Source organism: Cryptomeria japonica, chromosome 9 (assembly GCF_030272615.1).
Source record: "Cryptomeria japonica chromosome 9, Sugi_1.0, whole genome shotgun sequence".
Lineage (NCBI taxonomy): Eukaryota > Viridiplantae > Streptophyta > Pinopsida > Cupressales > Cupressaceae > Cryptomeria > Cryptomeria japonica.
Genome location: NC_081413.1, coordinates 554,076,170 through 554,094,637, shown reverse-complemented (window position 1 = coordinate 554,094,637; position 18,468 = coordinate 554,076,170). Strand labels below are relative to the sequence as shown.

At 34.6% G+C, this 18,468-nt stretch overlaps 1 protein-coding gene across 2 annotated transcripts; it reads left to right on the top strand.

The window, feature by feature from the left end:
- The first annotated feature begins 11,302 nt into the window (after positions 1 to 11,302).
- On the top strand, positions 11,303 to 17,372 carry LOC131070473 (NEDD8-conjugating enzyme Ubc12). 2 transcript variants are annotated; one of them, XM_058006043.2, is made up of 6 exons: positions 11,303 to 11,573; positions 12,542 to 12,655; positions 13,640 to 13,748; positions 13,965 to 14,043; positions 14,197 to 14,313; positions 16,915 to 17,372. In XM_058006043.2, exons 2-6 carry the CDS (start codon positions 12,547 to 12,549, stop codon positions 17,050 to 17,052), a joined length of 552 nt encoding a protein of 183 aa, XP_057862026.1. In that variant the 5' UTR covers positions 11,303 to 11,573; positions 12,542 to 12,546; the 3' UTR covers positions 17,053 to 17,372. The 2 variants fall into 2 exon arrangements, with proteins under 2 accessions (XP_057862026.1, XP_057862030.1); XM_058006047.2 differs by lacking the exon at positions 11,303 to 11,573 and adding an exon at positions 11,580 to 12,350.
- The last annotated feature ends 1,096 nt before the right edge of the window (positions 17,373 to 18,468 follow it).

The following is an 18,468-nucleotide window of genomic DNA, read 5'->3' as shown; positions in this document are numbered from 1 at the left end:
ACCACCACCAGTACTCTTCCAGTCATCAACATCTCCTTTGTTAAATCCAAGCTTCAGAAGATACTTATCTAATCTGGCATACCATGCTCTTGGCTCTTGCTTCAATCTATACAATGATATCTTCAACCGACACACCATATCCCTTTGATCAGTCAATTGAAATCCATCTAGTTTCTCCATGTACACATCTTCTTCCAATTCACCATTTAGGAATGTTGACTTGACATCCATTTGATAAACTTTGAAATCTTTGTAAGCAACATAAGCAATAAATAATCTAACAATTTCAATCCTTTCCATCGGAGCAAAAGTCTCTTCAAAATCAATTCCTTCCATTTGAGAATATCCCTTACAAACAAGTCTAGCTTTGTTACTAATAACTTCACCTTGATCATTCAATTTATTTTGGAAGACCCATTTAGTTCCAATTACATTTTTGTTCTTCGGTCTGGGAACAAGAGTCCATTTATTGTTCTTTTCAATCTAATTCAATTCTTCTTCCATTGATTTTACCCAATGTTCATCTTTACATGCTTCATTCACATCTTTAGGTCTAATCTTAGAAATCAAACAATATTCAGCCTGATCTTTTGCAATTCTTCTTCTAGTCTAAACACTTTTATTTTTATCTCCTATAATATGATTTTCAGAATGATTCAATCTTACATACCTGGGAGTCTTAGGATTTTATTGATTTTTAGACTCTCGTGTTCTTTCTTCTGCACTTGCACTAGTTCCTTCACCTTGAGTCACTGGAACGATTTGAACTTGATTCTGGGTCTGCGGTTGCTTCCCTTTGTTTGCACTGTCATTTTGATCATCTAAATCATATTCACAAGATTTGATTCGTCTCTCATTTTTTTCATCAACCCTGACATTAGCACTCTCAACTATATTCCTCAATCTCTTATTATAACACTGGTAGGCCTTACTTTTAGTAGAATAACCAAGAAATATTCCTTCATCACATCTAGCATCAAACTTCCCTGAATCTTCATCCCTTTTTATATAACATTTACTTCCAAAAATTCTAAAATATTTAATAGTAGGAGCCTAACCAAACAATAATTCATAAGGAGTCTTACCGGTATCACCTTTGATATGCACCTGATTAAGAGTGTAAACAACAGTACTCATAGATTATCTCCAATAAACATGTGGAACATTTCCCTACAACATCATTGTCCTAACAACTTCTTGAATGGTTCTATTCTTCCTTTTCACAACTCCATTTTGCCGAGGGGTTCTCCGAGTAGACAATTGTCTTCTTATCCTATGCTCTTCACAAAATACATTAAATTCACCAGAAATGAATTCTCCACCTCTGTCAGATCTTTGATACTTCAACTTTAGACCTATCTCAGTCTCAACCATAGCTTTGAAAATCTTGAACTTCTCTAAAGCTTCAGACGTCTCCCTTAAGAAAGTAACCCACATCATCCTTGAATAATCATCAATCAATCAACATGAAATGTATGTCTCCTTGCAAGTTTCTAAATCTAGAAGGTCCACACAAATCAGTATGCACAAGATCCAATAATCCATTTGAAAAATACTTCTTACTATTGAAAGAAATTTTGGTTTGTTTCCCTAGTTGACATTCCTTGCACATAGGGTTTAGCAGGTTTCATCAACTTAGGACGATCTCTCACAGCCCGAGTAGAACTTATCTTAACAATGTTATCAAAATTCACATGACATATCCTTCTATGCCATAACCAACTTTCATCCACTTGAGCAATCAAACATCTTTTACCAGAGCTATTCAAGTGAAAGATATTACCTTTAGTATTTGTACCTGATGCAATCTCAATTCCGGAGCTACCCAAGATTCTACACTTTCCACTCTTGAACTAAAGATCATATCCCTTGTCAACCATCTATCCAACACTCAAAAGATTATGCTTTAGGCCTTCTACATACAAGACATTACCAATATTCTCCTTACCATCAAGAGAAATGGAACCTCTACCACAGATTATACTAGCTTTATCATTACCAAACTTTACAACTCCACCTTCATACTTTTCCAAGCTCACAAACTTACTTTTATCACATGTCATATGATGAGAGCATCCATTGTCTATCACCCATTCATCTTTCTCTTCAACTTGTGTAGCTAAAGCTCTTTCCACATTCATGTAGCTAGCATAATCAGTAGGCATTGGATCATCTTCCTTGATAGCAATAAACATCCATTCATTATCACTTGTATTTCCTTTATCTGATTCATCATCTGAAACACCTTCATTAGCAGCATAATAACATCTTTTCTGAAATTTAGGCTTGAAAATTTTCTTAGGAACTCTTTCCAAACACCTTGAGGCAAAATGACCTATCTTATTGCATCAAAACCATTTAAGAGGAAAATTTCCTTCATACTTACCGACTCCTTTGGGTAATCTTTTGGCAATTAGTGCTTCAAGCTCCTTAAGCTCTTGCTCTTCTTCTTCAATTTCCTTTCTCTCCTTTTCATATCTGGACATCCACCTCGAAGAACTTTCTCCCAGATCATATCTTTTCTTATCATTTCCGGTTTCAATGGATTTGAATGCAGATTCTACCTTAGGAAGGGAATCACCAAATTCACTCAATTCAAAGGTTGATATCTTACCAATCAACATGCCTCTAGTCACATCAGTCACGGTCTAGATCTCCTCAATAACAATAACTTTGTGTTTGTAGGATGTAGGTAAGGATCTGAGCACTTTAGCAACAATCTCTGATTCTTCCAACTTTCCATCGACACATCTAATATTGGACACAAGTTCATTCACTTTTTGCATAAAAGAAGCAATGTTCTCATCTTCGCCCATCCTCAACATATCATACTTTCCTTTCAGGCTTTGCAACTTAGCAATCTTCACATAGCTCTCACCTTCATACAGGGTTTCCAACTTCTTCCAGATCTCATGAGCAGTTTGCAATTCCATAACATTTGTCATCTCAAAATTTGTCAGAGCACTCAACAATGCTTCCTTAGCCATAATATTGTTTTCAACTTCCTTTATCTCATCCGGAGTTGTAGGTCCATTTGCAGGAACAATATACTTGTTCTTTGTAATAGTCTAGTAATATTTTCCAATAAATCTTAGATGACACTCCATGAGACTCTTCCAAAGAGTGTAGTTAGTACCATTAAATTTCAATCTGTCCTTCTTATAAGATGCCATCTCAGATCACCTCAAGCGGTTAAGCTTCTTCAGAGGAATTTTCTCTGATACCAATTGATGAAATAAATCTGATTCCAAATAGACAACTGAGGGGGGGTTGGGCGGGGGGGGGGGGGGTGTGAATTAGTTGTCTCACAAAATTACATGAATAAACTTAATCTCAAATCTGATTATTAAACATGAAAGCATAGATAGGCAACACATCATGAACACACATAACACCAAGATTTTTGGTGTGAAAAACCCGGTCAAGGGAAAAACCACGGTGGGAACCTACCCACAATATGATGATACTTTGTTAGAAGTATATAAAATATTACAATGGGGAATGCACATGCATTCAGGAACATTGCCTAGAGCTCCCTACTCAAAAACAAGAAAGGGCTACAATCGAGGGAAGACTCACTGTCTTACAACATATTTGGATCACATCTGGAAGATCATGAACTGATAGAATAACATCTCCTAATGTTGGGTTATGGTTTCGATTAAGCACTTAAACAACTTCTTCCTCTTCAAACTTCTTCACTGCCTCCAAAATATGTGTACATTATTCATAATACACTCATCCATGCCACACTTAATTATAAATATATTACATTTATTTATACATGGCATTAACCTTGTGAAGATCATCAAGGTCGGCTCAACACACAACACCTAATTACAAAAATATAACCACACACGCTATAATATCACATGCAGACCAAGCAATGTCGACTAAGACATAACACAGACCTGTATCACACGCCTTGAATGCAAAACACCTCCAAGAATTATGCATCGAACATCTGCAACATGCTACAAGCATCTGGTCGGTCACAAATATGAAGAACACTAATACATTAGAGAAAATCATCAATTATGCGCACAACGATCAATGCAAACCACCAACACAAAAGACACATGATCCAGAAATATCCACAAGCATCATGAATTACCACCACAATATCCGTATCAACACAAATTACTAGAATCACATCATTATCATACCGAACTTCAAGAACAGTAACTGAAATGACTGTCAACCTAGAAAAATAACTTGCTGAGCTCCAAACCAAGAACCACCTAAATTGAAGACACACATCAATGTCCCAAACATATCTCCAATTCCACAGATCAAGATATTGCAATGTGGAGAAATGCAGATCAAAATACTAACACTTTGGCACCACTGAACAATGAAAAAACCAACCACAACACAGATATCCATAGCTCACTCAAATCTTCATGCAAACCTCTGACAATTGCATTGAATCATCTATACACAATCCTCTACAAACCCTTTAATCCACAAACTCTAATCATCAATATGCTGAACAAACTCACTAATTGAGCTCACTACATCACTGTCACAGACAAAGAAATATGCTGACATCAATGACAACACATCTCATAGATATCACTAAAGCACATATTTGCAACATACTTACAACAATCTTCAACAAGGTGATGCATAATTCTAGTTTAGGTTTAGGTTTTTCAATGAGGTTCACAACATTATTAGAGTCTACACCAAAGTCATTGGGAAATAATGCAAGTGCCTCAAACTCAACAACATTGGTAGAGTGGGAAGGCAAAGGATTGATGAAGATTTGGAGGTTTTGATTAGGAAGTGCTACATATTTTTTCTCTTTTTCATTCACACCAGCTATAGATATAACATTTTTATCAATAAGGTCGTGAATCTTATACCTCAACTTATATCACTTCTCAGTATCATGGTCTGCTTGATGATGGTATTGGAAAAAGGCTTTGTGGTCAAAGGAAGGTGCTAGAATATTAGAGGTATCTATAGGTTTGATGGAAGACATTAATCAAACTCAACGTTATACTATGCAAAGACCCACAAAAATGAGTTAATTTTTTTTCTTTAAAGTATTTCAATAAAGGGGCCACACCTAATGTTGTGGCTGGCACTTGAGTGTTGATGTTGTTGGAAGACTTATCATTTATCTTGATGAAACCTTTGTTGTATTTGTTGAATTTTGGAAATAATTTTTGAGTGCTCCAAATCTTATCAACCGAGGCCATTTACAGAGATGATTCAAACTGGTTCACTTGAAGCTGATAGTTATGAAGCACTGCACACCATTGTGTAAAAGAGAAAAAATTAAAAAATAGAAGCTTATCTATAATATCCTTTTGAAAATAATTAATAAAAATTATTTGAACATCATAATCAAGCATACGATAAGCAATTTGTGAATGGAAATGTTTATATCTACCAATAAAATTAGTCACTTTTTCTCTAACTCCTTACTTACAATGAATCAAATCAGACAATTAATTTTAGGACTAATGTTATTTTTAAATTGTTGAATAAAAGTATTAGCCAATTGTTGAAAAGAAGTGATGAAATAAGGAGGCAAAGAATGATACCATTTTAAAGCTTTATCTCTAAAGGTTCGAGTAAAATAATTTTTCCATAAGTCTTTCATCATGAGAGAAATCACTACATAAGGTTTGGAATGTCTTCACATGAGTCAAGGGGTTACCTTTTCCATTGTATAACTTTGATTGGGGGATTTCCACTTTCTTAGGAGAAACCACATGAATAATCTCATCAGATAGTGGGTTTTCTACATCATAATTGGTAACATTGAATTTGGTTTGGGTTAAAAAAAGCCAATTGTTGTTGTAAGGATGAAACACTTTGGGCTAGGTTATTGATAGTGGCTTTGGTGGATGGATTGGGATTGGAGGTAGTTGGAGGTTGAGAATAAGGAGGGGGAACATTATGATATGTTGGTATAAGAGATGGTTGGGAAACAAATGGTAGACTCATGGAAGGAGGTATATAAGAGTATGGTATAATAGGGTTGCTCCCATGAATAACATGTGTAGAATTAACATTTTCTATAAAGGTAGTCATGATAGAAGATGTATATGTAGGCACACTCGGCAAGGATGTGGTCATAGAAATGGAATGCTCAACTTGACTAGTAGGATGAGAATAACCAAGAGATTCAACACAACTTTTGATAGGCATAATATTGGTATCAACAATATGAGAAATGCCATGTAACACTTCCACACCCAACTTGTCACTTTTTTTAACCCCTCAATCAAGAAGACTATCTTACTATTTGAATGTTCTTAACCATCCATCGTTAATGATTGTAAAATTCCATGTCAAGCTTCCTCAATTGAGCACTAGTAACCCTAGTTAATGAGTCATCATCTTCATCATGAGAAGTGTGAGGTGAATGGGGCTCCTTGATGTTAGATATGACATGTGTTGAATTAGAGGAAGTGCCAGTAGTCACATAGAATAGGTTACTTAACTTGGGCTCCATATCGTTGGTATTTAAACTTTGGGAAGCCCTAAGTCTATAACTTCTTCTTACTGTTTTATTGGATGTAGGACTAAGGGTAATAAAACTCATGCACAAAGAAGGAAATATTGAATGGAAAGATTTGAAATCACAAAATTTTGATAATGCAAGTTCTATGTATGATTAAACAATGCAATTTTTTTTTGTAAAATGATTGATTAACCAATGAATTAAGTAACGTGAATAATGAATTTGAACCACAAAATTCTTCTAAATTTAAAAATGGCATGTAATAAAAATTATATCTAAGCATATAATTTAAAAATTATGTAACTTGTAAATTAATTTTAACACAATATCTAAGGTTTTGTCAATTTATCCTTTAAATTTATGCGATTTAAGTGTATGAATAGAAGGTAAATTGAATTAAATGCGTAAAATTGGATCTAAACATAAGAAATGATAAATAAGCATGAGAAATGGGTTCACCAAAATGTAAGGTGTTGAAAATTAGGGCCTCAACACCTTAATTGATAAAGCCACTAATTCGTTGGTATTTAAACTTTGGGAAGCCCTAAGTCTATAACTTCTTCTTACTGTTTTATTGGATGTAGGACTAAGGGTAATAAAACTCATGCACAAAGAAGGAAATATTGAATGGAAAGATTTGAAATCACAAAATTTTGATAATGCGAGTTCTATGTATGATTAAACAATGCAATTTTTTTTTGTAAAATGATTGATTAACCAATGAATTAAGTAATGTGAATAATGAATTTGAACCACAAAATTCTTCTAAATTTAAAAATGGCTTGTAATAAAAATTATATCTAAGCATATAATTTAAAAATTATGTAACTTGTAAATTAATTTTAACCCAATATCTAGGGTTTTGTCAATTTATCCTTTAAATTTATGCGATTTAAGTGTATGAATAGAAGGTAAATTGAATTAAATGCGTAAAATTGGATCTAAACATAAGAAATGATAAATAAGCATGAGAAATGGGTTCACCAAAATGTAAGGTGTTGAAAATTAGGGCCTCAACACCTTAATTGATAAAGCCACTAATTTTTCTTAGGACCACCTTACATTAAGGGAATGAAATTGAATTTGATTGATCTAATCCTAAAATGACTAAATATAGATCTGATTGACCCTCCATTGTTTGAGTTGAAAACTTAATTTGAATAAGGGTTAAATTGTAATGCTAGATCTAGGACAAACAATGAGAAATTGACATAAAATAATAGTAACAAAATGTTGCAAATGTCATGCAGAGCTATAAACCTAGATCTAAGGATAGAAAATAGACTAGAACCTATGATGGAAAGTTTGAGTAGAATTGTCGAGACTAAGGGGAGAGATAATTTGAGACTTTGTCATGCTTTTATCCTCAGAACTCTTGAGTTTTTGACATCTTTTGGTTTGCATAGTAGTAGTGATGTATTGGAAATTGACTATATGTATTCCATATGTTAAGCCTAAACTTATTAAATCATGTTTAATCTTTGCCAGTCTATTCCTACAGCCATGCCATTTATTCCTACAGCCATGTGATTTGTTCCTATTGCCATACGAATTTTTTAGGGTAATATCATATGTGAATTAATAGACGTGTTAATTACATAAAATGTGTATGTATGTCCTTGTATGCCATCTTTGTTGTAGTGCAGGTAATAAATGATGTCGCAGTGGATGTTCGCCTATTGTGCCTGATGAAGGGAAGGATACGTAAGAGATAACTAAAGATCAAACTGTAGAGGACTTGAGCAAGTGCAAGGTACGACATAAGCAGAGCAGTTAAGTGACACTACCAATGTCTAACTTCAGTGGGCATTGAATTTGCAAATACTGCCACGACTTGCAAAGACTGTGGTTCGGTTTAGATCCACGTTTCCTGCAACATAGCTCCAGTTATCTTCTTTATCGGTCAATCATCCGCCTCTTCTTCTGGGCGTGATTTGTGTGGTCTATTGTAGTTGATTTCTTTTTAATAATAAGCTCTTCTTCTTCTCGGAAGTTAGACAGAAGAGAGAAGAATTAAGTAGAGGATTTTTGATAATCATTCTTGAGTTTTCCTTCAAACTATGTAATCACTTTCAGAAAGCAATGAATAAAGTTATGTTATTCTGATCCGTTAAGAGTAGTTTTCGGGAAGCCTGGTATCACTCATTCAAGGGGGCCCACTTGGTGAGTGATCCTGTGTGTTCGTTAAAATTAGTTTTCTTTCCTTAGCCACAGTAGAAGTTCGTGCTTTGACTGTTCCTGCAGCCACTGGAAACAGATCCACTGACTATTCCTGCAGCCAAGCTAGAACAGAGTAAATTTTGTTTATCCATATTGAATTTTTCCAGCATTGCTTTTATGAATTTATACAAAATTTTTCTTGTAGCCTTTCCATAGTTTCCATTCTTGTTTACCTTTTCCGCATAATGTTAGTTGTTGCAGTAATGCAGAATAACTGTGAACTTAGTGCATATATAGTGCAGACCCATTTCAAGTATTACGTCCCCGGGTTGACAATCAAATGAGCACTAGCCATAGAAATAGTGAATTTACCAAATGAATGTCCAAACTTCAGGTTGAGACTTCAATTAGAGTTATTATTCTTATTGTTGGGGTGAACAGGGAGTTGGTCATCTTGATCCTTTGAATATCGGGGGTAGACAAAATTGATGTTTTTTAAATTAGGATGATGCACTAAATCCACTATTAGAAGATCGTCAAAAATTTGTGGGAAGAAGGGGAGTCGGTTGTCCTGGTCCTCTACTTTTTGCACCTTCAAAAATTGAGTTTGATTGTCATCATCTACTTTGCTGAATTCCTCACTCACAGCTCCCAAGACAATTCCTTGCACACAAAAAAGAAGGAATAAGTTTGGTTGATGGGAGAATTGAAGTAGAATGCTTTCCTTTTGAGGGAAAGGCTAGATCTGATATGAAAATGCTTGAACTTGATACCTTAGTGAATTTTGTTTGAATCCTCATGTAAATTTTTAGGATGTCATGTTGAATGTCTTCATAATATAGGGGGTTGATCATGGATGCTTGAACATGAATTCTTGAACTTGACTTAACCTTCTCCAAGTCAATGCTTAATGAATACTTGAATGCTTGCTCATATAGACTTGAATTCACTAGAATACAATTGAGGTCTTGATAGAGGTTCCTTGTTCTCCTTTTCTCTCTAGTTACCAAATGAGGGGGTAGGCTTCCTTTTATACCTAACTTTGTATTAGATGTTTGGATATTTGGAACAGGTTGACACGGAGCCAAATTTCCCACCCACATGAAGTGATCGTTGTGAGGTCCTATTTTGGGTCTTGATTGGGAGGACCAGGGCGGTCAAGACGTCTTGGTCTTGAGCCAAGACCAAGGTGACCAAGGCATCCTGGTCCTATCAATCAGGGCTTAATTGGACATAGGTTGGATCAAGAGTTGAAAATGTAGATTTCATGAGGGTGTGAGCAATATCAAATCAGACATTGAGCACTGAAGACTAGAACACCAAGATGAAGCTTAGGCAAGGACAAAATTGTATAGGGATACAATTTACGATGCTACATTACCCTCTAGGTAAGAAACTCCCGATGAAAATATTGATGGAGGAAAAATAGTATTTAACGTATGATATATGCACCTTCCTCCAATAGTGGTATAAATATTCAAGTTGCAGGTGTATACCTCTAAATTCAAGAAACAAAAAAATTAGAAAATATATTTATCATTGAGAGAAATTGTAAAATTTGGTCTAACAACCAATTTTCCATCACCCCTTTCAAGATCTTGGACTCCTCTAAATTGTACAACTACTGCTTGTTCCCAAATCCAACATTTATTGTCTATTAAAGAAGCAAAGCATTCAACAACAATGTCATAATTAAAATGTGGGTGAACAATAATATCCATGTAGGAGAAGTGTACACAGAAATAACCCTTCTCTTTCCATCTTTTGATATCTTTTGGGTCAATAAATGTAAGATATATTGGACAAATACCTTGACCTTGGACTTGTAGGTTTAACTCAATAGTCATGAATCTAACCTTTATTCCCTTCTCAAGATGGAGATCGATATGAACCTCGAGAAATTTAAAGTTTCCCTTCTCATCTATTATAACATCTTTATCTTCAATAATATCATGCAGAGGCACAATACCAAACATGCTAGCATTCATGCTCCTATGACTTGCCATTTATAAAATACAAGAAAGTTTTAGATCTTACTTGTAATTTCAATCTTGTTCGTTGTTACAATTTCTCATCTTGCAATTGCCTTTAACAATGCCTTCCTAGCTTCAACATTGGGTCTAACTTTGCGAGGTCCACAATTACTTGCAAGACTTACCTTCAAACTTTGAGCACTCTCTTAATATTTCTCAAATGACAAAATGACAAGAGATAAGTGAAATAATGTTGAAAATAGACTATGCAAATAATTATATTCTATATGTTCAGGATATTATAATAGTTATATGGGTACATAAATAACCCAAGCTCCAATACCATTTACAAAAAAAGACTCATTTTCCCTCTAATATTAATAATATTATAATTTTACTCAAAAAGATAGATTTGACCAAACAAAAAAAAAAAATCATAAAACTTCTATAATACCTCTACTTCAATATATATCTTCTTTCCTTTTAAATTTGAATGACATTGCAAATACAATTTTTTATGACAAATGATAAATTGAAGCAGAATTCTAGACGCATATATACAGTACAATTTTGAAAAATAAAGAAAAGAATTGTTTTATCAATACAACAATTTCATCTCACACACTCATTTTTCATCATAAAATTTCAGTTTCAAATACCCAAAAACATTGAAAAAATAAGATCACGAAAACAATTTTTTATGGCGGCTTGAAGGTAAGGGAAATAGGGAATCTGTGAATATTAATGTTTATTTAGGATTTACGCTTAGACGTGGGCTGTGAGTCGCCTAAACCACAGTGCGCCTGCCTTGACCCTCACAAACAAATAAGTAAACAAGGGAGCGTGAGGAATCTCTTAACAACAAAGAGTTGTGGAAGGTACGTACTTGGCAAAGGCAACACCAGTTTTTCCGATCATCATCATCATCATCACCAGCCTTTGAATTTTCTTTCCGTGAGGTGAGTATGGTAACACCCATTTCGGCTTTCCTTTCAAGCACAAGTATTTATTTGTATATGGGTTTTTTCACCTGTGATCTGTAAGCTCAGAGTTGTGATTACCCTCCTCTTTTTAACCTTTTTTGGATTGGATGTGATAGGCAGAGAATGATTGCTCTTCCCCATCATTCCCTATGCTGACCCAATGAGAGTTTAAAAAGTTGAGGATGAATGAATGAGGATTTTATAGTGTTTCTAAAAAGTTGAGGATTTGACGGTCTCAGAAACAATTCCAAGATACACAATTTTTAGGCTATGGGACTTGAGGGCCCCTTACTGGCACAGGCATCGGTGTTTTGTAATGGAATCTCCTACACCTCGCCCACTGGAATATCTTAGGGATTTCGATTAACTGACTAACTAAGTATTCCTGGGAGTAATTGATTTTCGGTGAATTATTGTTTGATTGAGCATGAGCATTGAGACGTAGCATCCCTACCTCCAAAATAAGTAATTGTCACTATTTAGGTTTACTGTATGCAAACCCCTCTGTGCTCATTCAAGCTTACTGCTATGTCTGATCGTTTATTTATTTAGGGGGATTATGGTATTGTGATGTGTTTTCCCTTTTAGAGAGTGTGGTGTGTTATTGCAAGGCCTCTCTCAGCTGTACTTGCAAAGCTTTTAACCACTCATGGGAGAGAGGAGAGTGAATAATGAATGAGTTTATGCCCCATCACACGACTATTTCTCTTGCTTGAATCTCCTTCTCCAACTGGCCTGCTCTTCCCGGTGCAGGTGAAGTAAGCAATTGTTGGAAATTTAAATTCGAAAGAATTAGTCTAGGGTTTGGCCAAAGAATTCATTCGATGGATCACTTGTTTTCTCCCTTAACTTTTCATGAGCCTACTGAATAATTGAGAAACTAACATACTGTTTATGGAAGGGCGTTGGATTAGATATTTGGTTGACGAATTCATTTCCTGTAGATATCATGATTAAGCTATTTAAAGTCAAAGAGAAGCAGAGAGAGGCTGCTGAAAGTGCCAACGGGAGAGCACCTGTAAAGAAGCAAAGTGCCGGTGAATTGCGATTGCATAAAGGTATACCCTACATTCACATCTTATAATCCATTCTATGCTTATCTTACATTTCCCTTGTTGGTCTCTCACTCCTTTCTCGTATTGATATTATCTCAGCATGCTTTATGTTATGCCCATCTGCCATCTTTAAGTTCTTGATTATTATTCAGTCTTATAATATCCTTATGTCACATTCACCATTTCCGGTTTTGTGATTTTTCTTCTGGATGTGATATATCAAGTTTATGTAGGGAACATTTCAATGTTTGCTTCCTTTTGCTCTCGTGTTAAAATGATTGTGTGCATCTTCACTTTTTATTATCTAATGCTCGATTGAGAGTTTTGACACCAAGCCCATTTTCTGTACCTTTTCTGTAAAGTTGTATTGAACCATAATGTCTGTGTCATTTGGATTTACAATTATTGGTCCGATTCAAGGTTTTGAATGGTACTGGTTCTTCTTCTCAACTTAAGATTATTAAAGGGTCATTGAGCTTTTATTTTATTTTCTTCTTCAAATAACTCAAATTTGGGAGAAAATCCTCTGTATTTTCTTCTTGATACTGTTTCCAGATATTTATAAAATGAATAATTACTATTATATACCAAACCTGCAAATAGCAATACCCTAGAATAGAACAAAATTTTAAGCTAGTTCTTTTGGTATACCCTAGAACAGCATACATCGCATAAGGCTCCCAGATCAGAATTTTGTGTTTATATTATATTTTGAAAGGATTATATCTTATGTCAAAATATTGTCATCTGTGATCATATTTTCTCTCCTACATACGTCAAAGTTCATGATTTCATGGGAGTAGTGATACATGGTATGTTTGTTGAATAAAGATTGATTGTAGCCAGGATTGGATTCTTCAAATTAATGGACACTAGCAAATAGTATGAATAATTTGCAATATATATATGTTTTTTGTTTTGTTTTGACAATCTATTATTTGTGAAATTATACGACTTATCCAGTTTTTAATTTTTTCAATTTATCAGATATTAGTGAGTTGAACCTGCCAAAAAGTACAAGTATAAATTTTCCAAATGGCAAAGATGATCTGATGAATTTTGAAGTTATCATACAACCTGATGAAGGATATTATTTGTAAGTATTGAAGGACATTGTTCTAAATAATCATTCAGGATTCAAAAGCTGTCAAAAGAAGATTAGTAGATTCCTGCATATATTTTTCTAGCTTTCTATCCACGTTTATGTTTATTTTAGCAAGTATGTATATTTCAAAAAGAATTAATTCTATTTTTGAGAGGGATGAATGTTATAAATAACTCATTTTTATATCTACTTCTGACTATTTGAAAGAGGGGGACGCTTTACTTTTACTTTTAGTGTTTCTCCAACCTACCCTCACGAGGCACCAAAGGTTAAGTGCAAGACAAAGGTATGCTGTCTTGAATTATCGATTTGTTTCATTGGTAATTTATGATTCTGAATCTAGTATTGAAATTGTGTAGCCAAATTCATGAATTTTGGAATCTGTTTCTGTTACTCCTACACCAGTATCTATCAGAATCACAAGAGAACTTGGTTGCAGGTTTATCATCCAAATATTGATTTGGAAGGAAATGTTTGCCTTAATATTCTGCGTGAGGATTGGAAGCCTGTTCTTAATATCAACACAATCATATATGGGCTGAATCATCTTTTCACAGTAAGTGAGACAATGTACTATTCTTTGAATGGTTTAGTGAGAATCAGTGACATAGCAGATGCATTTGGCGGCAATATTCTCCTTGCTAATTTTAATACTCGTGGAGCACTCACAGTTTTGGGAGTTCCAAATAATGTGGTCTTTTCAGTGACTCCTGATGGTGAAATGACTAATTTGTTTTTATTCTTCATCTTATGCGTTCGAGTTCAAATGCTTTGTGCTCTAGAGAATTTTTTTGATGATTAATTATTGCAGATTTTAAGTAATGTAGAACATGCTGAAACATCAGTATTTTTAGTAAAGAGCAGCCTTTCCTTTTTGGGTTAAATCATGCTTCTCGATCTTTGGTGTACTAGCAGAATTGGATGGAATATATGTTCCACCAAGTTTCCAAGATGGGGACAGCAGGGGACAGCTATTTAAAAAATAGGGAAATCTTGAAAATATAAGAAATTTCAAATATTTCTATGATAACATTGATAAAACATTCATCATATACATTATACAACCTTGATACATAACATTAGAGTTAAATTGAGATTTCACATATGTTGACAAACAAATTAACAAAATTTAATTGCTTTCATTGTCAATGTGCATATACATTGTTTAAAAATTACAAGAAAATGTTCCAAGGCTGCAAGAATCAACTACAAAATGACAAAAGGAGAGAAAATGTGCCACTGCCCCTAATCAGCATGTACTAACATTACATCAAAATCCGAGTCTAAGTCTCAGTCACTCTCACTATGAGTGACTACATCATCTAGTGAAACCCCAACCAATCCCTCCTATGTCTCCTCCTCATCAACCTGTGTGGCATTTTCAAGATCAACATGTATTGATCTTGAAGTTGCAAGCCGCAACCACTGACTACAATTGTCAAGAGGTTAGCAAATTCCTCTTAATTGACTATATGCAGTCATAAGTGGGGTTGAGGGCACTTTCCTCGTGGGAATCCAAGGGATGCAACCCTAGTGGGGTTGAGAGGCGACACTCACAAATTCCCCATCACATTACATTGTGGAGTCAAGGGGCAATGCCCCGGCCACCTTGCCCAAATTAAAGCCTTTGAGGTGACACAAACCTTCAAGGTGTATGCCATTTTTAATAATTTAGTTGCTTTAAGTTCATGATATAGTTTTGATGCGCTCTTGCCATCTTCTCATTGCCATTCTCTTCTCTTCTCACAAGTGTTCTCCTTCTTTGTCTTCTTCTTCACAATATCAAAAATAGCAAATGAGTTTGTTTTTAGTTTTTAGTTATTAGTGTGGCTTTGTAAGGTTTCGGTGTGATATAAAGCTGTGTGGGGGTATTTGTGAGCCCCCTCAATTTTTTTATTTCAATTCTATGTTTTTTTTAAATTGTATTTATATTGTCTGGGTTGTAGTGGCCTAGATGTCCCCTACCCGTTCCCTATTATCTCCTAGCATTTTTTTTTTTTTTTCTCAAATTGGTTGTCCACAACATTTTTTGCCTTTTTAAAAAATTGGGTATGCGGCGGGAACATTTCCTACTTGTCCCTACATCCCCAAAATGTCAACTATTCAAGGGACCTGTCCCCAAGGTACATAGGATGGAATAGCAACTCATGTCTACCAAGTTATTGGTATGGGGTTTTTTTCCCCAAAGTGAAGAAAATTATTTTCCCATGAAATGACCTTTTGGAATTAAAAGGGAGATAGAAAATAAAGTTTATTATGGCCTCTTGGTTGAAATGGGGATCAATGAAAAATATATGTAAAGACCTATTAAAAAGGGATGATAATTGTATTTATTAAATAATTATAAAAGACAAACATTGTGAAAGGGTGTGATGGTTTGGAAGTGACCTCTTCAAAAATATATCAAGCATTTACATGAGATTTAGTAATGGCACAAAGATCACTCAAGAAGAAGGTGGTTTGGTGGGCTATGCATGTAGGAGAAGGGGTGTGTAATGTGCATCCAACTTGGGGTATAGAGTACACCTAGGATTGTTCTAGTAGGGGTTGTGATGCATGTGTATTATTGTCATGCATGGGCACTAGTGTGGTGGCACATTTTCTGTGTGATTGTACATATTCCTTGTAAAGTGTGCCATAGCTATGAGGACCAAGACCACTAAGAACTTTGAAGTGAGAATGACCATTCCAAGATTCAACAAGTACTAAATCTATGTATGTGTACATACATTAATACATTCACACACCCATATATGAATCTGGATTGATCAAGGTATATCAATAATCTGTTTAAATTACATTTTATTATGGTATAATAAAAATGTAAAATGTTTAAATAATTATCTTGAATCCACTGCAAATATTTAAATAACTCCCTCAGAAAAAGAGCATTACAATTATATAAACCAGGCATGTGGCATTTTATGATTATTCAAGTACAGGTTCTAAATAATTGTTAAAGTATGCTCATGTGGACATACATTGATATGTACATAATTGCATGGCATGCTACAATGATACATGATCATGGAGAATAGAGTAGTTTGTCTACATTTTTATGGCTGGTATAAGTGAGCAAAACTTGTACTGTAAATTTTTTGTGGGTAATATATCTTTGGTCCTCTATATACTAAGCTGGTGTTGGACCTTTTTACAGCATCCAAACCATGAAGATCCCTTGAATCATGATGCTGCGGCAGTGTTGAGAGATAACCCGAGGACATTTGAAGCAAATGTAAGAAGGGCCATGGCTGGGGGTTATGTGGGATCTAGCTACTTTTCAAGATGCATCTAAGGATCTTTTTAAATTATTTGAAGTTCAAGCATTATGGCAGTTAGGTTTGAAATGTAAACATATGGTATGCTTGAGAAGTTACAAATTTTACAGCTGCCTAAAACATGAATTTAATTGTTGATAAATAGCCTGTTTTCATTCAAAAAATTATGATTTGGTAAGGACACATTCTGAGCCATGTAATCTATTGGAAATTCCAAAGTAAGCTGCCAAGGCAGTTTAGTTAATGACTGGGAAGTGTCGCAGTGGTGTTGTGAATCTGCTAAATGGTTATTGTTTGTTGTTGGAAAATAATATAATGGATCCTGTGTCTTGCCTTTCGTAGACTTTGCAGTGTATTATTAGCATTTCTTGTGGAGCTCAAGTCAATAACAGCTAATGAAATTCAGTGCTTTATAAGGAATGAAATCCTTCACTGGTCTTATTGACACGTAACTCACCTTTTGCTAATTTTGAAACTAATAGATCCGTACAAAATGGTTTCAGCTAGATGTCAATTTTAGCATGTAGATTGAAAACTTTCTAGTTGGTAAAATGGTAATCATTATAATAAAAACTTGTTTTATGAGACTGCCAGCAGTGTGTAGGAGTGGTTAAAGAAACTATTTTACTTGTTCCTGCTCGACATTTGTAGATGATTTAGAGGGATTCATTATTTTTAGAAATGTTACGCATATATGCTCTCTCTTCTTTACGAAGCTAATATGCATTTCCTTTTAACATTCGCTGTAAAAGCACTCTTTATCATCACATTCCATGTTCCAAATTCGACAGGAAGGAAATAAAGAACTAAGGAAATCTCCCTCTATTAATTTTGTGTTCAACTTATTATTTTTCCACTTTTTTCTTCATGCTCTCAAACTTAAGTCTCTAATTCAAAATTAAATTTCCTGCAATTGAAATATCTTCTTTGCCTAGAGTTATTTACTTTTTTCTTTGAAATTTTTTGAATGCTCAACTTCAGGTGCCACTTCATTTTTACTATTAAGGTTTAATTCTAAATGAGCTTTAATTAATTTGAGTGAATCCAAGAGCAAGAGAAATTTGATTGCCATTAGTTTTCTTGTACCATTTATAGTTAACAATGTTCAATTCTGAAGCCTTTATAACATTATACTGAGACCCCTTTGAGCTCTATAATTTCATTTTCTGCCATGCTGCCCTTGTGGTTCCTCTTCTTTACAAATGTGTACACAGTTGTATCTAGTTACATTCATAAATATTTGCATGTGTAATTCTCAAATCACTTAACTCTTCTAATGACTTTTAGAGTAATGCAGTATGGCCAGTCCAAATACATGACATTCTAGTGGACCATGCACGTCATCACCCTCAGAATTATCTCTGACAATAGTGGAGAATAGAAATTCCAACCACACATCCATCTTAATGTCTCATTTCTAAACCCATTAGTTG